The sequence below is a fragment of the Lycium barbarum genome, chromosome 5, assembly GCF_019175385.1.
Source record: "Lycium barbarum isolate Lr01 chromosome 5, ASM1917538v2, whole genome shotgun sequence".
Taxonomy (NCBI): domain Eukaryota; kingdom Viridiplantae; phylum Streptophyta; class Magnoliopsida; order Solanales; family Solanaceae; genus Lycium; species Lycium barbarum.
The window spans coordinates 129,535,099-129,558,617 of NC_083341.1; the positions used below are offsets into that span (position 1 = coordinate 129,535,099).

General features: G+C 36.1%; 2 protein-coding genes across 4 annotated transcripts; both read right to left on the reverse strand.

Moving 5' to 3' along the window:
* Nucleotides 1–10,342: 10,342 nt before the first annotated feature.
* Nucleotides 10,343–13,739, reverse strand: LOC132641539 (small ribosomal subunit protein uS4y-like). The gene is made up of 3 exons (XM_060358574.1): nt 13,586–13,739; nt 11,752–12,133; nt 10,343–10,803 (listed from the first exon to the last, which is right to left on the reverse strand). The coding sequence occupies exons 1-3, from the start codon at nt 13,611–13,613 to the stop codon at nt 10,620–10,622; spliced, it is 594 nt and encodes a 197-aa protein (XP_060214557.1). The 5' UTR covers nt 13,614–13,739; the 3' UTR covers nt 10,343–10,619.
* A 1,342-nt stretch (nt 13,740–15,081) lies between these two features.
* LOC132641541 (ribulose-phosphate 3-epimerase, cytoplasmic isoform-like) lies at nt 15,082–21,773 on the reverse strand. 3 transcript variants are annotated; one of them, XM_060358577.1, is made up of 9 exons: nt 21,598–21,773; nt 18,985–19,115; nt 18,725–18,842; nt 16,953–17,170; nt 16,745–16,851; nt 16,192–16,289; nt 15,885–15,977; nt 15,754–15,795; nt 15,082–15,533 (listed from the first exon to the last, which is right to left on the reverse strand). In XM_060358577.1, exons 5-9 carry the CDS (start codon nt 16,827–16,829, stop codon nt 15,375–15,377), a joined length of 477 nt encoding a protein of 158 aa, XP_060214560.1. In that variant the 5' UTR covers nt 16,830–16,851; nt 16,953–17,170; nt 18,725–18,842; nt 18,985–19,115; nt 21,598–21,773; the 3' UTR covers nt 15,082–15,374. The 3 variants fall into 3 exon arrangements, with proteins under 3 accessions (XP_060214560.1, XP_060214559.1, XP_060214558.1); XM_060358576.1 differs by having other exon boundaries at nt 18,985–19,128; XM_060358575.1 differs by lacking the exon at nt 18,985–19,115.
* Nucleotides 21,774–23,519: the final 1,746 nt, after the last annotated feature.

Here is a 23,519-nt window from a genome sequence, read left to right on the forward strand (position 1 = left end):
GAGAATTGACTATTGATTTTAGGGTTTGTATACGGTAAAAACCGGATGCGAGGCAAACCGGTGGAGCGAGGGGACCGACTGATCTGCCTTCTTGGTCATTGGAACGACCAAGCCCGGTGACCCGAGCATTCGTGACCGTTGGTCCGAATTGATCGTGGCCGTTGGTCCGTTTGACCGGGGCCGTTGGTCCGAATTGGTCGTGGCCGCTGGTCCGTTTTATCATAGCCGTTGGTCCGAATTGATCGTGGCCGCTGATCCGTTTGATCATAGTCGTTGGTCCGAATTGATCGTGGCCGCTGATCCGTTTGATCATAGCCGTTAGTCCGTTTGATCGTGGCCGTTAGTCTGGAAAATCATGGCCGTTAGTCTGGGAGATCCTGGTCGTTAGTCCGTTTTGGTCATGGCCGTTGATTCGGGAGATCCGTTACGCGGTTGCCACGCATCGATAGCGTCCTGCCATGGTCAACCACCAACCATGCGTGCGTCAGATCGTACGGCCAACCTAATCCCACCAAATCTGCTCAGAGCTGTCCTTTTTATTATTATTCTAATCATTTGTATGGGAAGAGGCCCATAGAGGCACCACTATAAAGAGAGCACATCCCCCTCCTTTGTAAGGGTTGGCTCCTTTACTTTCCAAGAACATTTATAATAAAAGAGCTCATATACACAATCTCTCTCCCTCAATATCTGATCCGGCCAAGGCCATTTGTTTCCATTTATGTTGTGCTTCTTCCATTAAGTATTGAACATAGCTTCTAAATGTTCATGTCCATAGCAAATCGAGCAAATTATCGTTATTAGCCGTTTTATTACTAAATACTCACACGCTTATTTCCCACTATCAAACATATATCAAGATCCAAGCACATATCCTATACCCGCATACAAATTCAATTGATTTCCCAAATTCGGGGTAAACAGTTTGGCGCCCACCGTGGGCCAGGATAATAGTGGTCTTTGATCTTGATCTCTATCTTACCCATCAAAATCAGAAACATCTGCTGTTCGTCTCTGAAAAAACGGACCAAATGGCTAACAGTGGGCAATCTGGTCACGTCAACAACAACGAGATCGTGGCCGAAAATGAAGGCAGCGGGCCACGAGGATTGCCAAACCCCACTGACCCTTTAAATACTAATAATTCAATTACTTTGTCCGGGACACAAGTCCGGAAAGAACCGGATGCCCCGAATGATAATATTGACTTGCGTTTAATTTTTGAAATGTTGCAGGAACAGAGAGCGGTGATTTCCAAACAGGGAATCACAATAGCCCAGCTGCAGAACAGAGGAGATAAAACGACACCGGAAAAGGCGAAGAGTGTTGCTGAACCCAGAAGAGAAACAACTCTCGGGTGGATCAAATCCCGGGGGCTCCGCCTATCTTGAAAGGGCCGAATTCAAAGAGGTACATCCAAAGGCCTTTTCCTCCGAGTGCAGCTCCGAAATTGATCCCGAAGAGGTTCAAAATGCCGGATATCCAAAAATATGACGGCACAACGGACCCTCACGAACACGTGACCTCATACGCCTGTGCTATAAAAGGCAATGATATGGAAGATGATGAAATCGAATCCGTGTTGCTGAAAAAGTTCGGGGAAACTCTGTCAAAAGGAGCATTGACTTGGTACGATCATCTGCCCGAGCATTCAATCACTTCTTTCGAAATGCTCGCTGATGCCTTCATAAAAGCACACGCCGGAGCCAAAAAGGTGCAGGCTCGAAAGGCGGATATTTTCCGTATAGCCCAAAGAGACGAGGAGCTATTGCGTGAATTTGTCAACCGGTTCCAAAGGGAACGAATGGAGCTCCCCCCGGTTCTGGAGGAATGGGCCGCACAAGCTTTCACAAAGGGGCTCAATGTTCAGAGCTCGACGGCTTCGTTAAAATTAAAGGAAAGCTTGCTGGAATACGAGGTTGTGACCTGGGCGGATGTCCATAACCGATACGAGTAAAAAATTCGGATAGAGGATGACCAACTCGAGCTTCCCTCGGACCCGTAAAAATGAACAAAACCTCGGAGAGATCACGAAAGAGTTACGAACCGGAGGCCGGACCATCGAGGGAAAGGTATTGGCCATACTCTCGAAAACCAAGCTTCAAGTCGGAAAAATCAAGGGATGGCCCGAGTCATTTCTCCGGGTGGGGGTGATAAACAGGTCGAGTCCCCGGTTCAGGTATACCATCGAGGAGTCAAACGAGAAGGCCACGGCTGTGAAACTCGATCTCACGGATGAACTTCGCGAAAATGCGTTGGTCCGTATTGCAACCCAGAAGCAGAGAATGGAAAGGTACTACAATCGGAGAGCCAATTTTTGACATTTCTAAGTTGGGGACTTGGTGCTTCGGAAAGATACATTGAGCACCAAGAATCCCAACGGAGGAAAACTGGGTTCGAACTGGGAAAGACCGTACAAGATAACCGAGGTAACGGGCAAAGGATCGTATCAGTTGGAATCCATGGACGGGCAGCAATTGTGCAACAACCGGAACGTGGCTCATTTGAAGGGATATTACTGCTAAGGTATGGACACCTCATGTTTAACCTTTTTCTTTTTGCAGGAAGTCAAGTACCGGATAAAGTTAGGATCTAGGTCTGAAAACGCGTGTTGCACTCTTTTCCTTAGTACGGTTTGTCCCAAAATGGATTTTTCGACAAGGTTTTTAATGAAGCAACAAGTACAACGTGTTACTTAACAAAAATAAGGACAAACGGCCGGGAACTCGGGATCACGGCCTACGAGTGGGGACTTGATAGCGCTCGCCTGATCTTGCAGCTCGGATAAACACTAGGGGACTTATACCCACATCGAGGTTTACCCCGGTTAGTGGAAAACGGAGGAGCTCAACAAATCAAGACCGGACCTTCTACATTAGGTTTCGGTGTAAGGACTAAACGATCAAAATGAATCGTGTCCCCCCAATATTTGCTACGGCAAAATCAAGACCGGACCTTCTGCATTAGGTTTCGGTGTAAGGATCAAACGATCATAATGAATCGTGTCCCATTTAGCATTTGCTACGGCAAAACTAAGGCCCGGTCACCGGCCATAGCCTTCGATGTAAGGACCAAACGATCATAATGAATCGTGTCCCATTTATCATTTGCTACGGCAAAACTAAGGCCCGGTCACCGGCCATAGCTTTCGATGTAAGGACCAAACGATCGTAACGAATCGTGTCCCCTTGTATATTTGCTACAGCAAAGGCAGAAGGAATTAGAATTCTCATATATTCAAACATTTTGCAAACGCAAAGTTATCAAAAACTGGTCTAACAAAATCTTGGGTGTCTTTCTATTAAAAGGACTTCGCCCCGATGGTAACCGCCGTATTCCGGCACTGCCCCACTCACATACTCTATATCGAGGATTGTGCCTGAAATTAGACAAAGGCGACAAGGTCACAATGACCGAAGCCAAAGCTCGGCAAATTCCCCCAAAACGGGGACTGCTACATCAAAAACTTTGCCAAGGTTGAAAAAATACCGACCCTAAAGAAAATGCCTATCGTAATTCGGAGACATCTGAACTTATGAAGCATCGGATAAGTCCCACGGGCACGGTGAATTAACGATTATGAGTCGACCTGTCCTAAAACGGACCAACGATCATGACAAAAATAATGGCAAACATTCAAAACGAAAAAATAAGAAGGTAACGACGAGCTGACAGGGCCACCGGTTTCGGAAGTTATCCACTCCCTGTTACTCCGATAGATCGGAGATCCGGGAAGTGTTAGGCTATCTGTATACGGTAAAAACCGGATGCGAGGCAAACCGGTGGAGCGAGGGGACCGACTGATCTGCCTTCTTCGTCATTGGAACGACCAAGTCCGGTGACCCGAGCATTCGTGACCGTTGGTCCATTTGACCGGGGCCGTTGGTCCGAATTGGTCGTGGTCGCTGGTCCGTTTTATCATAGCTGTTGGTCCGAATTGATCGTGGCCGCTGGTCCGTTTAATCATAGCCGTTGGTCCGAATTGATGGTGGCCGCTGGTCCGTTTGATCATAGTCGTTAGTCCGTTTGATCGTGGTCGTTAGTCCGGGAAATCGTGGCCGTTAGTGTGGAAAATCTTGGTCGTTAGTCCGTTTTGGTCATGACCGTTGATCCGGGAGATCCGTTACGCGGTTTGCCACACATCGATAGCGTCCTGCCATGGTCAACCACCAACCATGCGTGCGTCAGATCGTACGGCCAACCTAATCCCACCAAATCTGCTCAGAGCTGTCCTTTTTATTATTATTCTAATCATTTGTATGGGAAGAGGCCCATAGAGGCACCACTATAAATAGAGCACATCCCCCCTCCTTTGTAAGGGTTGACTCATTTACTTTCCAAGAACATTTATAATAAAAGAGCTCATATACACAATCTCTCTCCCTCAATATCTGATCCGGCCAAGGCCATTTGTTTCCATTTATGTTGTGCTTCTTCCATTAAGTATTGAACATAGCTTCTAAATGTTCATGTCCATAGCAAATCGAGCAAATTGTCGTTATTAGCCGTTTTATTAGTAAATACTCACACGCTTATTTTCCACTATCAAACATATATCAAGATCCAAGCACATATCTTATACCCGCATACAAATTCAATTGATTTCCCAAATTCGGGGTAAACAGGATTTCTTTTTGTTTATAACTTTTTCTTATTTGGAACGCATTGATCGGACTAATTTCGATTTGCACAACGTAAAAAGAATAATAATAACAACAAATATTAAATTTTTTATTTTCAAAACTCGGATTGGATAGAAAAGAAAAAGATAACGTATTTATTCGAGGGAAAAGGTTAACTCAAAAAATATAAAAAAAAATCAAAATGATTAAAAGAACCGAAAACATCTAATTGTTCATCATACTCATTATGTCTTTTTCCTATTTAATTGCTGTTTTACTCTAGTGAATTTAACTAGTACTAAACTGAACACTAAAATTCTAGAAATTAAATCAATCATGTTTCGTGAAAATATAAATAACTTCAAGAACACAAATAGAAATTAAAATTCTTAAATCAGTGAAAAATAATGAAAAGTAAACGGAGAAATTGCAGGGAGTAATTATGTACACTTAACAACAAGTATTGATCTTGCTAAAGAAATTGTAATTGATATCATGTTTGAAGAGCAAAATTCATAAAATATCAATTCTATTTCTTTTGAGCTAAATTATTTATGCATATAATATAATTGTGCAAACAAAAGAGTATTGATCTCCATTAAGACAAAACTGAAAGAGAGAACACTTAGGGGTCGTTTGGTGCATGATATAAGCTGGGATATCACAACACTAATTTTTTCTATCATGTTTGGTAGAAGGTATAAATTTATCTTGGGATAAATTTATACCTTGTACCAAACAAGGTATAAAATGCATCCCAACTTAAAAGATGGGATATCCCTTCTTATCTCACTTATCCTGGATGGTATAAAATAATCTCAAAAGATGAGATAAATTAGTCTCGAGATTATAATTCTGGAATAATTTTGACTACCTACCAAACGACCCCTTATTAATTATCCTTTGAGCGACACGAAATATTTTCCATAGTTGAGGGGCAAATAAAAACCAATTCATCAGTGATAAGGGCATATTTTAGACTAAAGCTAAAATAAAGACAATCTTATTTTCCCTAGTTTGAACAGTTGAGGAGTATTTTTGGGTCCTTTTCTCTTTTCAAAAAAGGTTAGAGAACCAATAAATTTCCACCCAACTTTTTTTTATACTCCTTCCTATCCAAAATAATTGAAGTTGTAGCCTTAAAATTTGGTTCAAAATAATTGAGGTTTCAAAAAATCAAGAAAGTATTTAGTTTTCTTTCTCAAATTTACTCTTGACATATTTTCATATCTCCATAATAATTATGTCAAACTAAAAATAAAAGGAAATCATAACTAAGGGTATTTTAGTCAAAATTTCTCTTAATTGTTAGAAATGAGTGAATTTCTTAATTCATGTGTCTAAATTTAAAACCTCAATTATTTTAAATCAGAGGAAGTATATATGTGTTTTTTTTTTTTTTTGTTACAGCACTTGTTCTGTCAAAGTGCAACTTTCCTCAGATATTGCCGTCTTCAAGAACCTCATCCTGATGCGTGTTTTGTTCTTCCAAAAGTTTTGTTTTTATATAAAAAGACACTAGCTCTTAAACCCCACGTTTGATTGACCAAAAGTAATCTTTTTTTTCGATTGGCATTCCTTAAATCACTCTTCCAACCATACATTTAAATTTAATCTGCCGGCCTTAAGAGTGAACTTAAAATGAAGGGAAAATTGACGATTATACTAGTTGCTGAGAACACTAATTAACTCACCCATCCAAAATAAAGCTGCGACACTGTACTCTCTCTGACGACTAATTAAATGCGGGTACAGTTAAATTTAAGGTCCCGTTTGAAAATGGTTTGAAATCATATTATATTTGGACATGCAATTTAAATATTTTAAGTTATATTTTATTTTATAGACATAAAAATCTCACAAATTATGAAAATTATTAAAATATTCTCAATTCTTATACAATCTTACCAAATGAGCAAGTCATAGTTCATTAAAAAATTAGTACACTACTAGAAGACCTTTCTAAAAAATACAACATCAATTAACTAAATTTTAATTCAATAAAAATGAAAATTTAACATGAATAGTAATGTATCTACTCTTTAATATAATCCTCCCATAGAAATTAAAGGTTGGTAGACATAAATAAAGGTTGGTGGAAGTTAATGAGATTGGTAAATGATTAATGGGGGTAATTGTTAAAAATATCTACCAAGTTATGAGTTATTTTTTACAAAATATAAACTTATGGTCTAAATTTTATATTTAAAAAAATTAAAACCATGGTTTCAAACCTCAAATCATGTCTTTTTGGATGATTTAAAAGCATGAGTTGGAGTTTGAAACCATAAGTGAAAACGCATATGCAAATGTTGGTTTAGGATCATAATTTCAAATTATGATTTGAAAATGCATGGCCAAACGCCTACTAAGCAGGTCAAAATGAATCAAATGAAATGAGTTGAGATGGACTAAAAAAAATCCATATAAAGAAATACTTGAGCTGACATTTGTTGGGTCAAGCTGGGCTTGAACAATGAGATGTAGAGCCTGTTTGGATGAGCTTCAAAAAAGCAGCTTATAAAAGTTATTTTTTTAAAACTAAATTAAACAGGTCAATTTATTTCTTTGGATTTATTTTAAGTACAAAATAATTTATAAGCTAGTCAGTCAAATATTTAAAAAAAACTGAAAAGAGCTTATAAGCTAAGCCAAACGGGCTCATAGTCTAATCTACGCAACTTTTGTCTAGTTTTAATTTTTTTGTGTTGTTTTCTTTTAAAATATTAAATAATTCGTTTTTAATATTTTGATAAAGTTTTTCATAGATCAACTGGGGCTATATATTTAACCCAAATTAATTCAATTTTAGATGAGCTGAAATGGATGAATCAAAATTAATTGAATTACTAAATGAACGAAGCACTAGGCTGTCCAAATTTGAACGGATTAAACGAGTCATATTTTTGTTGGTTAGTTTTATCATTCCTACATTTTTTTAAACAAATTGTGGTTTGTTTTTTCAATAGCAAATTTATTGCCTTTAACTCGAAAAGACTTCTATACTAAGGAATAATGTAATGTCTTGCAAATTTAGCTGGAAAATATTCTTATTTACTTAGTTATAAAATTTAATTGTTCTTTCATATGTGAACCAAGCATGCAGAAAAAGAATTATAAATTTCGGTGAGGCTCTAGCTGAAGACCCCTCTGCCTACTTTTACATTACATTCAATTGTGTGAATCGTCTCTCCAAATCATTAGCAATTAGACTTTTTTTTAATAACTCTATCTTTTACAAATACCACTTAATAGAATTTGCTTGTGTAAAATGCAAATGCATAGAAGTAGAACAACTTCATTTAGCGGGTGTGTTTGGCACGAAGGAAAAAAAAACTTAGTACATTAGTCATTCTTTCGTAACCAAACACTAAAAGATATTTTCTTTGAAAAATATTTTGCTTTTAAAAGGGAAACAGACTTTCTTGGCTTATATTTTTATCTTGTAATTTACTTAAAACAGTTTTTAAATTTTCTAACGTGCTAGATGGTGAGATAAAAAAAATTTGGTAATTTCCAAAAAGTATTTTAAAATTTCTTTTGAAACAATTTCTATAAATATTTTCTTTCATACCAAACACACGCAGACAGATATAGAAGAGTTACCTCAAAGTGGTAGCGATGTGAAGTTAGTGGAGGTAAATCATAATACACAAACCAAGGGGCTCTTCATATTTTGTCCTAAATTATATTTTAACATCAGACCAATAGTTTTTAATACTATTATTTTGCAGCTAAGTCAAGGCACATTAATCACGTAGAATTAACCACTTGCAACTATACTGCTATTTGCAATGAGAAAGCATTTTCTAAATTGGATCATATGATTAATTAAAGTTGAAGTTTCCTAAGTGAATGCTTAGACTTTAGGATTCTATTCAAACCCCACTAGTTGTTGTCTGCCAGGATAACATGAACTTTCAATAAAAATGATAATCACATGAAATTTAAGAAGAAAATGCAACAAAATAACAAATGGCTAAAATGGAGGGTTGCTTAATGTGTCAACTCACTGAAATTGATAGGATTTCTAGAAAAAATCAGTACTAATTGATTGGAGTGAATGAAGACCACATTTAAGAAATGGTTTCTAAAATTACAACTTGGAATAGTGCCTATTGGCATCCAGTTCAGTTTTGTGGATATTGTACTCCCTCCGTTCATTTCAACCCGTCTACTATACTAAAATATACTTTCTCCGTTCACTTTTATTTGCCCAGAATGGACTTTGTACGGCCCTTAAGTAACAGTAAATGAAGTGCATATTTTATCATAATACGCATATTAATGATGTATAGATTCAATGAATTTGGGAAATGATTTGAGGAATGAATAATTAATGTTAAGGGTAAAATAGGAAAATAAACTTGTCTTTTTCTTGATATGCTAAAGTGGACAAGTCAAAGTGAAAATTTATTTTTAGTATAAGGGATAAGTAAAGTGAACGAAGGGAGTATTTTTTATTATTACTTGTCACTTTTAGCATATAAGAGAAAAACATATTTTTTCATACTTTACCATTAACATTAATTACTTATTTCCAAATCATTTCTCAAGACCTAAGACTAAACATACTAATATGATATTAGGGTAAATACTCATATCAATTATTGTTTTTTAAAGGAGATACAAAGTTAAAATTGAACAAGTAAAAATGACCAGAGAGAGTAATATATACAACAGCCAAAGCAGATCCCTTTGTCCTTAGTGAAAGAGTGATGGAGTTGAAACAATTTATATAAATGATGTGTATTTCTCTCATTTTTCTTAATATATGAACTTGTATATTATCATCTCTATAACTTGTAAATAAAATTGTCTCTTCTTATTTTTTTTCTTTAGGATTTGATTCTCATTCGGGAAAATTGTAACGTTAAGGTCAAGTGCGTATAATAATTGTGAAGTTGGAACATATACATATTCCCCAACTGATATTGCCTAAGAATCAAACTTTACACTTAGAAACTACCACTTCTTTCTGCTCGTCAACGCAGTCCAAAATGACTGTTTTTTTATTCTTTTTGTCTCCACTATCTTTTATTAACAATTTGAAAACTTAAATTCTGAAATTCTGATTTCACACTAATCTCATTTTATTAGATGAGTATTACCCTTTAGTTGGTCTCTCTCTGTTAGGCCGAAATGCCCATACTCAATTTTAGGATTACCATTTAACTCAGCAATGAATAGCTGTAACTAGCCTTCTTTAGAACAACTTCATATATGCGATAATTGCGGTTAGGCTTTGAAAAAACTCAACTTCATATGGCTAAAGTTTAGCCAATTTTGCTTGAATTTCATTCATATATTTGCAGTTAGGCTTGATAAAACTCAGCTCAAATTTAGCTAATTTTGCTTGAATTTCAATTATATATCGCATATGGCAGAATTAAGCCATTTTTTCTTGTAGTTGAGGCACTTTTTGCTTGAAGTTCTGGCATGGTTTCTCGAATTTCAGCAATATGTGGCTGAATTCAATCACATATATGCATGAAGTTAAAGCATTTTTGCCTGAAGCTTAAGCACATATGACTAAATTTGTCTATTTTTGCTTCAACTTCAGTCATGAAATTTTTAGACTTTCTCGGTATCAGAGTTGATTCCAATTAAGACGATTCAGACAGGGTAAGCCCAATAATCATCAAGATAAGCCCAATGGATCCAATTTGTCTAGTTCAAGGTGCACAGTAAACAAATTTCATTGTCTATGTAGAGGAATGGGTTGCAAGCGAGGGAATATCTTACTAGGCTCACTTCTCCCTCTTAGTAATAAGAGGTAGTCTTGGTTCAAAACAAATGTTGAAACTCAAAAGATCAATGCAAAATCCAAACTTCAAAACATTCTCCCAAACTCTGCTAAAGAACATTCTTCCTAATATATTAAGATATGACAATATCGAAGAAAGGAATGTAAAGAAGCACTACAACGGTAACTAAAAACTCCAAAATTGAACAGCTCCATCAGCAACAGCTTTCTTTCGGTTCTTGCACAAAAGCTCATTCTTCATCCTCCTCATCACCATCACCACCAGAAGCCTTCTTGGCGGCAGCCTTCTGGTTCTTTCGCTTCACTCTTCCTGGACGCCCGCCACCAAAAGGGCTGGTCAGAGAGAAGTCAATGTGCTTCTGAGAGTCCACCCTCACCATGAATGAAGGAACATTCACCACTTGCCTTCCAACTCTGCAATGCAGTTAAATGTTAGTCTGGTTTGCTTACCGTGCACACAAGTAAATAAATAACCAATAGTTCATAGCACAACTACTTTATTAAAGGTACAAACTATGAGCCCATTTGGATTGGCTTATAAGTTGCTTATAAGTTGTTTTCAGCTTTTTTGAGTGTTTGGCTGGCCAGCTTAAAGTCATTTTGTGCTTAAAATAAGCTCAAAAAAATAATTGGACCCATTTGACTTAGCTTATCTAAAGCAGCTTATAAGCTGTTTTAGATAAGCTAAGTTAGACTACCCCAACTTATTTTTTTTAGCTTATAAGCTGCAAACAGCTTATAGGCATAAGCCCATCCGAACAGGCTCTATGTCTTGATTCCAATATTATCGGATGTCACTGAAGGGGCTACTAACTATGTATCCATTTCGAGGGAGAAAAAAAAAAAAGAACCCCTTAGCATGATTACTACCAAACCAGAATCCACTAGGTACGGAGGAGAAAGCACACAGCCACCACCTCTTGCCTAACATTGCAAGAAAATCACCGGTCTACAAGCTTTCTGCAAATTATGGAGGTTTTATAGCTAGAAGACTAAGATCCTACTTTATACTAGAGGAAATATCTGTGGGAATAAAGACACATTCTAAACTAAAAATCACTTTAAAGAAGTCTAGAACTCAGGAGGTCACACTCTCTGAGAAGCAATTCTGCCAGAGTTATCCTAAACCAGATATAAGTGCTGAAGTTCTTCCGACAAAATCTAAACAACTAAGAAAAATGTACAGGACTGGAAAAATGAAAAACATTCCCAACAATCCCCTTATTGCCACATTTCAAGTCACATCTTATTGTGTCAACAGAGATGATCTCTTATAAAGTTTTCAGTTACAAATGAGTTGTGGTAAAAAAAACAGCTTATATATTTGCAATTTGGGACTCTCAAACAGATAACCTGTTTTACCTGATATGCCTTTGCCTGATGAGAACTCTTGCATGGTGGATTGACTTAGCCATGCCAGTCTTGAAAACAAGGGTTTGCAGACGACGTTCAAGGAAGTTTTCGACAGTGAGTGCCAAGACATAATCAAGCTTGTTCTGGCTCTCATCCAACAAACCATACCTGTTCATCCTCCTCAAGAGAGCTTCACCTTCAAAAATACGACGTGGGTCTTTCTCATCAAGCGTCAGAAGCATTCTTGCGGCATTCCTGATACGGCTCAAGGCATACTGAACTCTCCACAGCTCCCTCTTGCACCTCAGTCCATACTCTCCAACGAGCTTCAACTCTGCATCCAATCTCTCCTTCTCATAGGGACGTCGAGGTTTCTTAAAGGTCTTCCCATCTGATAACAAACAAGAATAGCAAATCAACATAGGCTTAAAACCCTTTGTCTATTTTCTGAAATGGCAAAGTCTGCCCCAATACCCCAATGATTCAAAAAAAAAAAAAAAGAGCCAAACAGTTGATTTTTCCAAATAAATTTCCTTGGTGATTTAAATAATCCCCAGCATGAAGAATTTTTCTCACTAGGCCAAACGACCTTATCATTAAAATAGGCTTCACATTAAATGATGAATATATAACAAAAAAGACATTACTGAAGTGGCAGTTTAATCAGCTGAGACCGCTGGTCCGGTTTCCAGTTGTAAATGGCAGAGTAATACAAGTTATACGAAGAAAAAAGGGAAAAGGGTCAAAAATGCCCCTTCAATTTGGAAAAAGGGCTTAAAATATCCTCTATTACAAACTTGGGACAAAAATAACCCTCCCGTCATTGAAGTTTTCAAATATACCCCGTCTTAACGGAAATCACCAAAATAATCTGATTTCATTTTTAAACCATAAAAACCCTGTATGTGACCAACTTGTTCCCAGAGTCCAACATCTGGAGCCACTAGGCACAGGAGCGGGTAACCCATATGAGTTTTTCATTTAGTTAGCTCGGGTTTAAATGGAGCGGATTTAAAAATGAAATCAGGTTTTTGAGGGGTTTCCGTTAAGACGGGTATAGTTTTTTATTTAGTTAGCTCGGGTTTAAAAATGAAATCAGGTTATTTTAGGGGTTTCCGTTAAGACAGGTATCTTTGAAAACTTATGACAGGAGGGATACTTTTGACCCAAATTTATAAGAGAGGATATTCTTAGCCCCTTTCCCAAAGTAAAGGGGGTATTCTTGATCCTTTTCCCAAGAAAAAAAGGCCAAAAATGAGAGACGATTCTAATTTTAGCAAGTGTTTGGACATTAAAAAAACATTTGCAGCTGTGTTTGGACATGAATACAACGAGGAAAAATGGTGAATTTTTGTGAGTGATTTGGAGTGAAAAATGTGAAAATTGTAACAATTCTATGACCAAACATGATTCCTTAATTTTATTCAGGGAAAAAAGTGAAAATCATACATGGCCAAACGGGGTCTTAGCTTTCAGGGAAATTTCTGAATGAAAACTTTTGAATTGTGGCAACTCACTTAAACAGAAAATACCAGCATACTACACCTAAAGGTCAAAACTTAAACAGAATAATTAGCAAGCATTTAAAGATTGTATTTTTGATAGCCCACTTAGCTCAAAATAGCTACTAAACAAAACAATATATATAAAAAAAATCTATTAGAAATAATTAAATAGCCATCCTCAAACCACACTACTAACATAATAGATCTTTAGCATTGCTATAAGACTCAATAATTTATTTTCCACATTTTCACTAACATAAAAATCTATAAACAAACTAAAAAAACTCTTGATAATAATTAATAGGAAATGTAGAAATGGGAGATAAAAGGAGACTTACAGTTACGGTAAAAGTTGACGTGCACCATTTTTACCGGTTATACGGCGCCGTATTCAGAACGGCGACCTAATGAAAATTTAGGGTTGAAGAGTGATAACTTACTAGGGTTTCATGATGTTGTAAGGCTGATTATATATTGTCTTTCACAGCCCAACCTAAGATGTGTGCCAATTGTCAAAGCTAGTTAGTTTGGGCTGAAATTTTTTGGGCCTAATCGAGTGTCTACCATTACGACGCAATTCGCACGAATATCCCTATCTTGGAGTCATTTTGAATTTTTGTCCCTCAAATCGTTGGTCTTTAATTTTTCCCCTTCGACAGTTTTAAGTAACAAAGAAGTGGCCGCAAATATTACTGACATCGAACAATAACCTAATTTCGCAAGGCAAAGTTTCATATAAACTATGCCTATTTGGGCAAAGTTACATAGACACTATGCCTTGTCCGGTATAAGTTCGGTAGAAATGAAGTTATGCGGGTGAATTTGTTACTACACAACTTATGCCAGATAACTTAAGTTCTACATAACTATGCCAGACAAGGAATAGTTTCTATGTAACTTTGCCCGAATAGGCATAGTTTATATGAAACCTTGTTGTGGGAATTTTTTTTTACTCTACTCGGGATTGAACCCAAAATCTCTGATTTCGTAGACCACCAAATAAGGCTACTTTGACACACAAATTTGCATAAATAAGAAGCAGAGGCAAAAATTCAAGACCAACGATTCGAGGGGTAAAAATTAAAGACCGGTCCATTTTGAAGGACAATCCGCTCAAAAAATTGTTTTTTTATTTAATTTGATGTTATTAGGGATCGTTTGGTATGTAGGGTGAGATAGATAAGGATATCTCATGTATGTGTTGGGATATCCTATCTCACCTTCTATATGTGATAGCTAAATTACAAATGGTAGATAAAATATCCTGAGACTATTATATCCATAACCAAACGTGAGATAAAATAATCTCCTATTTATTTCAAGATTATTATCCTCTTAAAGTTCTTTCATGAAAGAAAATTTGAGATCTTTTACTAGAACTAGAATAACTTTACATTAATCAGTATCAATTTTTTTTATTACTACAAAAAGTTTCATAAAATAAATAGTTGTCTAAATATCAACTTATCATGAATTTTTTTTTTCTTTTAAATTTAGTACTTCAATTGAATAGGCCTTAGTTCAATTTTTTCTTCATCAAAGTTTGTCTCACTCATGCAATTTAATTTCTCGATATTTCCATATTTTAAAAATTGTTATACTTTCTAACGAAATATTTTGGTGCAAGAACAAGGTAAATTTGAAATTTAATTTTTCAACTCGACTTCAAATCTAGTGCAAATTACGCAAGAAGTTGTCATCAAGGCTTGCTCTTCATCATAGGCGCAAGTAGACTTCCAAATTCCAATGACCTGATTTCTTGCAAACCAATCAGCAATTCGGCTTATGATGATAAATTCAATTTAAAAAAAAAAAAATCAGCAATTCGAACTAATAACGCTGCAAAAATACAGTATATACGAATTAAAGTGAGTGACAAACTATATGGGACATGGACCTCATCGAAATCCAGCCCCAGAAATTTAACATTATTCAAAAATACAACTTGGACAACTCAGTATGTTTGAGAATTTCGAGATGATGTGACAAAATACTTAACATTATTCAACAAATACAACTCGGATAACTCAATAAGTGCTGGTATCTCAAGATATTGATATCCTACACATGATCCAAAATATATGATCGGTATCCTCCTTTGATAGTTCGTTAATGGAACATGAGATCTTATAAACTCCTTTTTTGAGCTTCCTCCACACTGTTCCGCAACAACGTTATGACTTGTGCTGGATCTGGAGCTCCAAAAACTGAACTTCCTGCAACTACGCAGTTTGCTCCAGCCGAGGATGCTGCCTCAATGGTTGAAGGTCCTAAACCACCATCCACCTGCAACATAATAGCCCGTATCAATGATAAATCGACTTTATCCAGGAGGTTCATTGAAAAAATTAAGTGATGTATTTAGGGTGCAAGGGGGACATAGTGTTTTAGTTACAACACGATAACTCAAGAAAGAAGAAATACAAGAGGGAATCTGTCCTCGAAAACATGATGGAAGTCTCAATATCTTAAACCAGAGTTAAACCATCAACGGAAGGAAGCTCACCTCTATATCAAGTGATGGATACTTCTTTCTGAGAGTACGTACCTGAAAATTAAAAGAGAGTGGCTCTTAAGTTATAGTGCAGAAAATGATGAATGATATCCAATACCGAGAATGCCAAAATGTATTCGCACCTTATCCATCATCTCTGGCATAAACTTTTGTCCCCCAAAACCAGGCTCAACAGTCATCACAAGGACCAGTTCGACAGAGTTCTCACCATCAAGCTGTAAAATATACAGGCAAACTGATGTATCATGACATTTATTTGGAAGATATCATTTAGATTGTTCCTTTTTCACTAACAACAATGGGAACAAGTGATTTCCTTTTCAAAACTATGTTCCATTCTTAGTTCATAACAAGGAGAAGTCAAAACTATCAAAAACCTCCTCAGAATATCGCTTATAAAACTAATAAAATGTGATAATGAAGGATTACCAGTGGGTAGACTTCTTCAATTGGCGTACCAGGCTTCAAAGAAACTCCAGGTTTCATGCCCTTTGACTTTATTCGCTGAACAAGCTCTTGCCAATTATCTGCAAAGAGTAATACCTTCTTTGTAACAGAAATGAAAGTTACGATAATAAAGTCAGTAGAAATCAAGGATCCATTAGGTGTGAGAATATTTTACTGGAAAAGGTTGTCCAGTTTCCAGGTTTTGGTTGCATTCAACTAGTAAAAGAATTTTCTAATCAAAATGTTTCACAACAAACGGAGAAAAAGAACTCAATGTATTTAGGGCACAGAGCAATATTTATGCAATGATGTTCCACCACCACAAATACAATACACTGACTGACTGATATGCCCTGGTCCCATCCTTCCCCTATATTACTCAATCTATCTATATCACATTCTAGTGAACAGCTATTAACATTTAACTTATCAAATACCAAAAAGTGATTCTCCCTCAAATACTTTCGAGCTAAATAATTCAGTAGATAATCATTTATGCCAACCAAATGGATCTAGAGTGCAAAGTAAACCCAACCTCTAGCTGCCTCAACATGGAAAGTAAAGCCTGAGGCACCAGCTTTGCCTAGCGGTTCCACATAATCAAGGGGATTAGTGACCATGAGGTGGCAGTCCAGGTATGCCCTGTAGAAATTTAGAACAGCACTTAGAACAACTTCATTGTACGATAAACAAATACCGGACAAGAAAAATAAAGTTGAAATAGGGCACTCATGAAGCCATACTTAGTGTGCTTTCTCAGACTCTCGATAACTGGAGCACCAAGGGTAAGGTTTGGGACAAAGTGTCTGCAAAAGAGCCGAGTGCAGAAAAAAAAGGAAAAAAAAAGTATTACGGTACCTTCTGTGTTTAGAAATATGAAAAACTCCAATGAGCACAATTTTCATTCAATTATCCACCCATCATTTTAACATGTATACAATCAGAGCTTGACCTACCCGTCCTGCAATGCACCAATACAACATTTCAGTAACTGCTGATGAATGAAGTGCCCAATAAAGGAACAATTTTCGACAGCACTTTACATTCCAAACTTCTTGAGCTAAAGAAGAGAAGAGACTGAAACTATTACTAATAACATAATCCAAGCGAAAGCAGAGGAAGCACACTTGGCATAGAATTCTAGACCAACCGATATTCCAGTTTGAGAAGGTTATGATCGATTTAGCTAGTTCATTACGCTATAGAGCTAGCAAAACAAGAGCTGAGCTGGTACAACCACCTAATTTATACTGAAGTGACAATTTCATGTAGTATGGCCGGGCTCAGAAACAGAACTGTACCTAAGAAGGTAGTCAACCAATATATCTTTAAAAATGGAAGTTGAGATGTTGTCAGACCTATTGCAACTTTTCCTTGTAAACTACAATATACCTTCTTATTGTAAAGTACAATAAACCTTCTTAACTATCATTATATAGTAACAATATAGTCTCTTTCTTGATAAGCAAAAGATATTTCATTATATGAACCAAGACGATCCCAATAGAAGCTCATTATCTCCCAGTCTTCATGTACACATTCCCAAATATGTCACATAGCTTATAGTTGCCCATTTTTTCTAAAAAAAATTGAAGAACAAAGTAATGGAGGAATTCAATGATTTGGCAAATTCTCTGCACCAACTTCTCAACACCACGTTTCCACTTTGTTTTCCTGATACTCAGTTACTTATGAGATCATGTGGTTCTGCGCGACAATTGTCGTTTAAAACCTAGCTAATAACAACACACTATCCATCAATCAACTACACCTCACTCCCCGATTATTATGATGAACTCCATGAAACCTCTGTATTGCCCCACTCCATTCACGCAATGCTAATAAACAACTGACATTTAAACTAAAAGAGACTCTGTTTCTTAAACTTTCAATCGGAAGATGGTAAAAACAAGACGAAGTTAGTAAGTACAAGCTCAGATATAAATAGCAAACAAAAACAGCTACTCCCTCTGTCCCAATTAATTAATGTGATACAGTTCAGATTTCGAGAGTCAATCGTCTTTATTTTGGCAGTGAATTCGGACATACAATATTAAGTTTTTTGAAAAATAATTTACATATTTAGAAACTACATAAAAAGTACTATAAGTTAAAAATGTCTTGTTTACCTCGAAATCCGAACTGCATCACGTAAATTAGTACAGAGGGAGTATTCAACATTGAAATGTGTCATTCTTTTTTGGAACTGAATGATAAGGAAAGAGTGTCACATAAATTGGGACAGAGTGAGTAGTGTTAAATTAGGCATTGGGTCTAACTCACAACCCAAAAGCTAGCTTGCCCAAGCCTTATAAGGAACTCACGATTCTCGTCCGTCGATGTGGTATATTCTCTTCAAGTAGCAAATAAAAATAGCTAGTACATTTTTTTTTTTTTTTTGATAAAAATAACATATTTCTTTTTAACTTCAATCAAACAATCACAAAATATAAAAGAGCAGAAGCAGCAACAAGAAGACACCGTGAAAAGTAAAAATCCTTGAAAAAGGAATTACCATGATATCCATGTGGAGCCAATCAGCACCGCAATTGAGCATACGCTGTGCTTCAGATGCTAAATTAGCAAAGTCCGATGATAGCATCGACGGCGCTATGATTGCCTTCACCATCTTCCTAATAATAATAATTATAATAATAAAATCAGATACAAGTCGTTACCAATTTCAAAAAAATATAATAATAAAATCAGACAAATAATTTATATGAATATAAAGCTACGTTTTTTTTTTAAATATCATAGAAGTTTCGAGAATACCTAACGGCCGTTAAGTTCAAAAGTCTGGCGACGGCGAAAGTAGCTGTTCTCTCTCTCTCTCTCTCTCTCTATTTTCGGGTAGTCGTCAAGTTTTCGCCACCTATTGAGAAACTAGAAGGTGCTTGCCCGTGCTGTTATGGGATGCTTTTAGGACAGAATGAAAATATTATAAAGGGCAGACTTCATTGTACTCTAATTCCCAAAAGTGGAGTCAAATAAGAAACAACAGGTAATCACAAAAATGATGATGAGCTTGCGCTAAGACAAACATTTTTCCAGTAACCCACTTTTCTATAACTAATTATGTACATAAGTGACCAGAAAGGAATTACAAGCGACACTGTATAAATAACAGTAAACATAACTCCATTTCAACCAATAACTCCGGCACATCTACTACATTTGTATCTTCCAATTGCTGGGGACTGAACATCAGATACTCAACCCTTCTCACCTATCATTAGGAACAAAGCCCGTCTTTTCAGCGGTAAAGTTGTCCAATTATCGTCTTCATTGCACGATCTCCAATCAGTACCTCCAGATAAACCAAGCCTCAAAAGGGTATAGAAATGAGGAAGAGAATAAATGAGATGTGTCGTTCCATATTATTTCCCTCCTCTTAGGCTACCTTAATAGGAAGCAATCTTAAGACATCAAGGAAATATTTTTCATTTTATTTTTTCCTCCTAAACATCATATATTAGTAGGCATTTTGTTTTAATAAGTCAAGAAAGCTCTTCAATTGATGTTAGCTCTTGTATAAATTACTGTACTTCCCATTGGGCTACATCTGAAAGAAGTAGGCGGCGAAGAACGGCATCTCAAAAGTGCCGCTATTCAGTTTAATATTAGGCTTAATCATGAAACGTCCAAAAAGGCTGATCAAATGCGGACATTATTACAATCAGAAAAATTTCACATACAATTTGTTATACTATATGCAGAAGTGACAAAGATGAATAGACAAAACTATTGTCGTGCTGAGCAAGTTTACCCCTGGGGTTTTGAATGGTAAACTTGCTCTAAGTACTAATTTTACAACAGCAATCACATAACTTTTAGTACAGTAGTTAATATATATGCATCACCAAATGAATCAACACGTCTAACTTACACAACAACAAAATTTATCTTCCAATTAATAGTAAAAGGCGTAGAAATTTGCCTCTTTGTCATGGCAATCACTTCATGCATAAAAGGTGCTTATACATGACATTGAGTTTAGCTCGTTTTCAGCAGCACCATAAAATGCAAGATAAATCGAATTCACCAGAAGCATATGTCTAGAGTGAAGCACAACCATTGGGTCATTCATGCAACAAAAATGGATAGAACATAGGGTCCAATTACATAACTTTTTCAGTTTTCGTTTTTACATAGACTTGGTCATTTAAGAATATACCAGCTTTACTAAAAAGAGCATGTGTAGGCCTTTCGAGCTTTGTCGTTAAAATGATGACAGGAACATCCATCAAAACAAACAGAAACCTTAATAATGAGGGAGAATACTATGGTTAAGTATATCAACTGGCTAAATTGAAAAGAATGAGGCTAGCAAATTGTAGCAATAATTTTAAATTTGTTGTTGTCATCTCATGCAACAAATAAGAAAACTAAATACCTACTAAAATTCATCAGACAACTTTTGGTAGAGTTAAAGAACTATATAGCCGCCAGCACTTACACATAATCAAAATCTTTACCATGTGGCATTATTGGTGATCCTCAACCATATATTTCACAGCATGTCTTTCCTTGTCTCATTTTTGGTGATAATATAAGTTCCATAGTCATTTCACAGATACAAAACCTCAATCAAAATTCATCTAGAACATTTGCAGTACAAGGTTTATACACTCTCTTCCACTCTATTATTAAAGGCTAGGCCACAAAGACAGGTTCTAAATTACCAACTTGTTTATATAAAGAAAACAGCACATAACCTAAAGTCCAAAAGGGGAGTGTAGTGCAACAATATGTAGTAATGTAACATATAGCAGGATTGGTGGATCAACTAAAAGTGGAGAAGTCTAGATTAACCAAGTCCCTTAAAGCAGCTTTTTCAACAATTTTACATTGATAAGTTTCCTTCCCGATTTTGTAATAGCAAAATGCAAGATAGCTACAGTAGAAGAAATGAAGATGAGTAACACCAATAGATAAACCCTGCTTCCCCAAGTTACCATTCGTGCAACCTTGAATTTCATGAAAACTAACACATCTAAGCAAAAGACCAAAATATCAAATGGAAAAGTGACAACATTAGCCTTATCATTTGCTTCCAAGATACAAATTATGGTATGACAAGTAAAAAAGTGGTAAGCCAAATTTAAGAGTAAAGAGAAAATGCAAATAATACATCCGTTGAGGGTTTGTACATGGGAACTTTTAGTTCAAATTGAACTGAATACAGACCACAACAGTTAATTATGCTCATCTATACACCAACATACAGACCACAACAGTGAACAAAATAATAACAATCATCTCGACTAATATTTCTTGATTCAGTTTTTATTTGGTTCAAGACACAACTTTTTCCTTGTGTGTATAGTAGAATAAGAACAACAACAGCCAAGAAATTACAAAGTATTAGGAGATGTTGATCATTACCTGAAATCGTAACAGAAATTGAGAGTCTGTTTTTAGTTTGGATATTGGAATGCCAAACAGCGTCCCTTCACTCTTCTATTCTATATACTGTAGTAGAAAGTAATGTTTTACCCTTCCACCTACCAATTCAGTGAAAACCAAAATTTACCAAACAACAGTCAACACAGTGTTCTTCTTGCTTTATTTATTTATTGATTTCGTTTTTCTTTTTCTTTTGTTTTTGACAGAAGAAAAACTTTTTTGGGTACTTTAGATAATAACAAGTCTTTGAGGAGGAGTAATTTTCTACCAATAAAACTGTAAGTAGGCGTTTCGACATAAAATATACGTATGATATTTAAGGATAAGTAATATTTGAGAAAAAGGGTTAAAAGAATGGCATTTTTAAAACTTGAAATTGTATCTGGATTTAACTTGAAAAAAAAGTAGAAACTTTTTGAGTGAAAAGAAATCAATTGAAAAATTGAGCAAAACCATTTTCCCTCAAAATATGTTTCGAAAAAAATCAATTCCATATATAACGAAATGTTGTTTAATTTTTATTGAAAAAAGAAAAACAAATATTGTCTAAACGGGATATAGAGGAAATTAATGTTTTTCTCTGTGTCAACGACGCAGAGACTTCTTTTTTTCCGGCTAAAACAAACATTGGTATAGAAAATTAGAATTGAAGATCTAAGTTTAACTGAACAATCACACACTAAGTAGGCGTTTGGTCATGAAAATCAAATATTTTTTATTTTATTGGAAATTTTGAAGTTGGAGAAGATGGAGTTGTGTTTGGTTATAATTTTTGCAAAAATATTTGATTGTTTGAACGTAATGAAAGTGAAAACAAGGTGTTAGGAACGCTGATTTTCAAATAAAATGGAAAAAACTTCTGGAAAAAAGTGAAAAATTCTCATGGCCAAACGGGTACTAAGAGTGTCACAGGGTGTTTGATTAATTTTATAAACTAGTCAAATTAACTTATAATTATTTTTTTGGCTTATACATAATGAGTATTTGAGAACATGCAGCAACAACAACAACAACATACCCAGTGAAATCCCACAATGTGGGGTCTGGGAAGGGTGAGTGTACACAGACCTTACCCCCACCTTGAGAGGTAGGGAGGCTATTTTCGGAAGACCCTCAGCTCAAAAGAAAACAAGACAAAAGAGTTAGATAAGGACAAGCATATCAGAATAATGCGAAAAATAAGAAATAACAAGAGCAAAGAGCCAACAAATATAAGCAGAAATCAAAGGGCAATAACTGATAGAGCAAAACTACGACCAGTAGTGCGAGAGAATAAGTGAGACTACCTACTAGCCTTCTATCCTAATCTGAGTCATCCACAACCTCCTATATAAGGTTATGTCTTCGATAAGCTGAAACTGCGCCAAGCCCTGTCTAATCACCTCTCCCCAATACTTCTTTGGCCTACCTTTACCTCTCCTGAGACCGTTCATAGCCAACCTCTCACACCTCCGCACTGGGGCATCTGTATCTCTCCTCTTCACATGCCCAAATCATCTCAGTCTCGCTTCCTGCATCTTGTCCTCCACCGATGCCACTCCCACCTTATCCCTGATGTCTTTATTCCTAATCTTATCTCTCCTAGTGTGCCCACATGTGCGAAAAAAATTCCAAAGTTCTTTTTTTGTAAACTAGAGAATCCGCAGCCGCTACCCTCTAGATGCGCTTAATTGAAGTGTCTAATAGGAACACTTTATCCTATGTTCAATTAGAATAAGCCATAGTTCGAGTGTCTAAATGAAATTTATTAGCAAATTTAGAGGTTGTCAATATATTAATCATTTATAAAATTAGTTTCAACACCTAAAAGTGTTTTCCAGCACTTATATTTATCATCTATTTTTAATCAGCTAACCCCAACGGCATCTAAATAATTTTGTAAAACTATTGTTCAGAATTTC

What these genes read in the sequence shown, in the direction of transcription:
- LOC132641541 (XM_060358575.1), bottom strand. Translation starts at nt 16,829, where the DNA reads ATGGTCACTAATCCCCTTGATTATGTGGAACCGCTAGGCAAAGCTGGT. An exon ending in CCATGTTGAGGCAGCTAGAG is followed by an intron (nt 16,290 to 16,744) that starts GTTGGGTTTACT and finishes TACTCTTTGCAG; the next exon opens with ATAATTGGCAAGAGCTTGTT. An exon ending in TTGAAGAAGTCTACCCACTG is followed by an intron (nt 15,978 to 16,191) that starts GTAATCCTTCAT and finishes TATATTTTACAG; the next exon opens with CTTGATGGTGAGAACTCTGT.
- LOC132641539 (XM_060358574.1), bottom strand. Translation starts at nt 13,613, where the DNA reads ATGGTGCACGTCAACTTTTACCGTAACT. An exon ending in CGTCAACTTTTACCGTAACT is followed by an intron (nt 12,134 to 13,585) that starts GTAAGTCTCCTT and finishes GTTTGTTATCAG; the next exon opens with ATGGGAAGACCTTTAAGAAA. An exon ending in ATCAGGCAAAGGCATATCAG is followed by an intron (nt 10,804 to 11,751) that starts GTAAAACAGGTT and finishes ACTGCATTGCAG; the next exon opens with AGTTGGAAGGCAAGTGGTGA.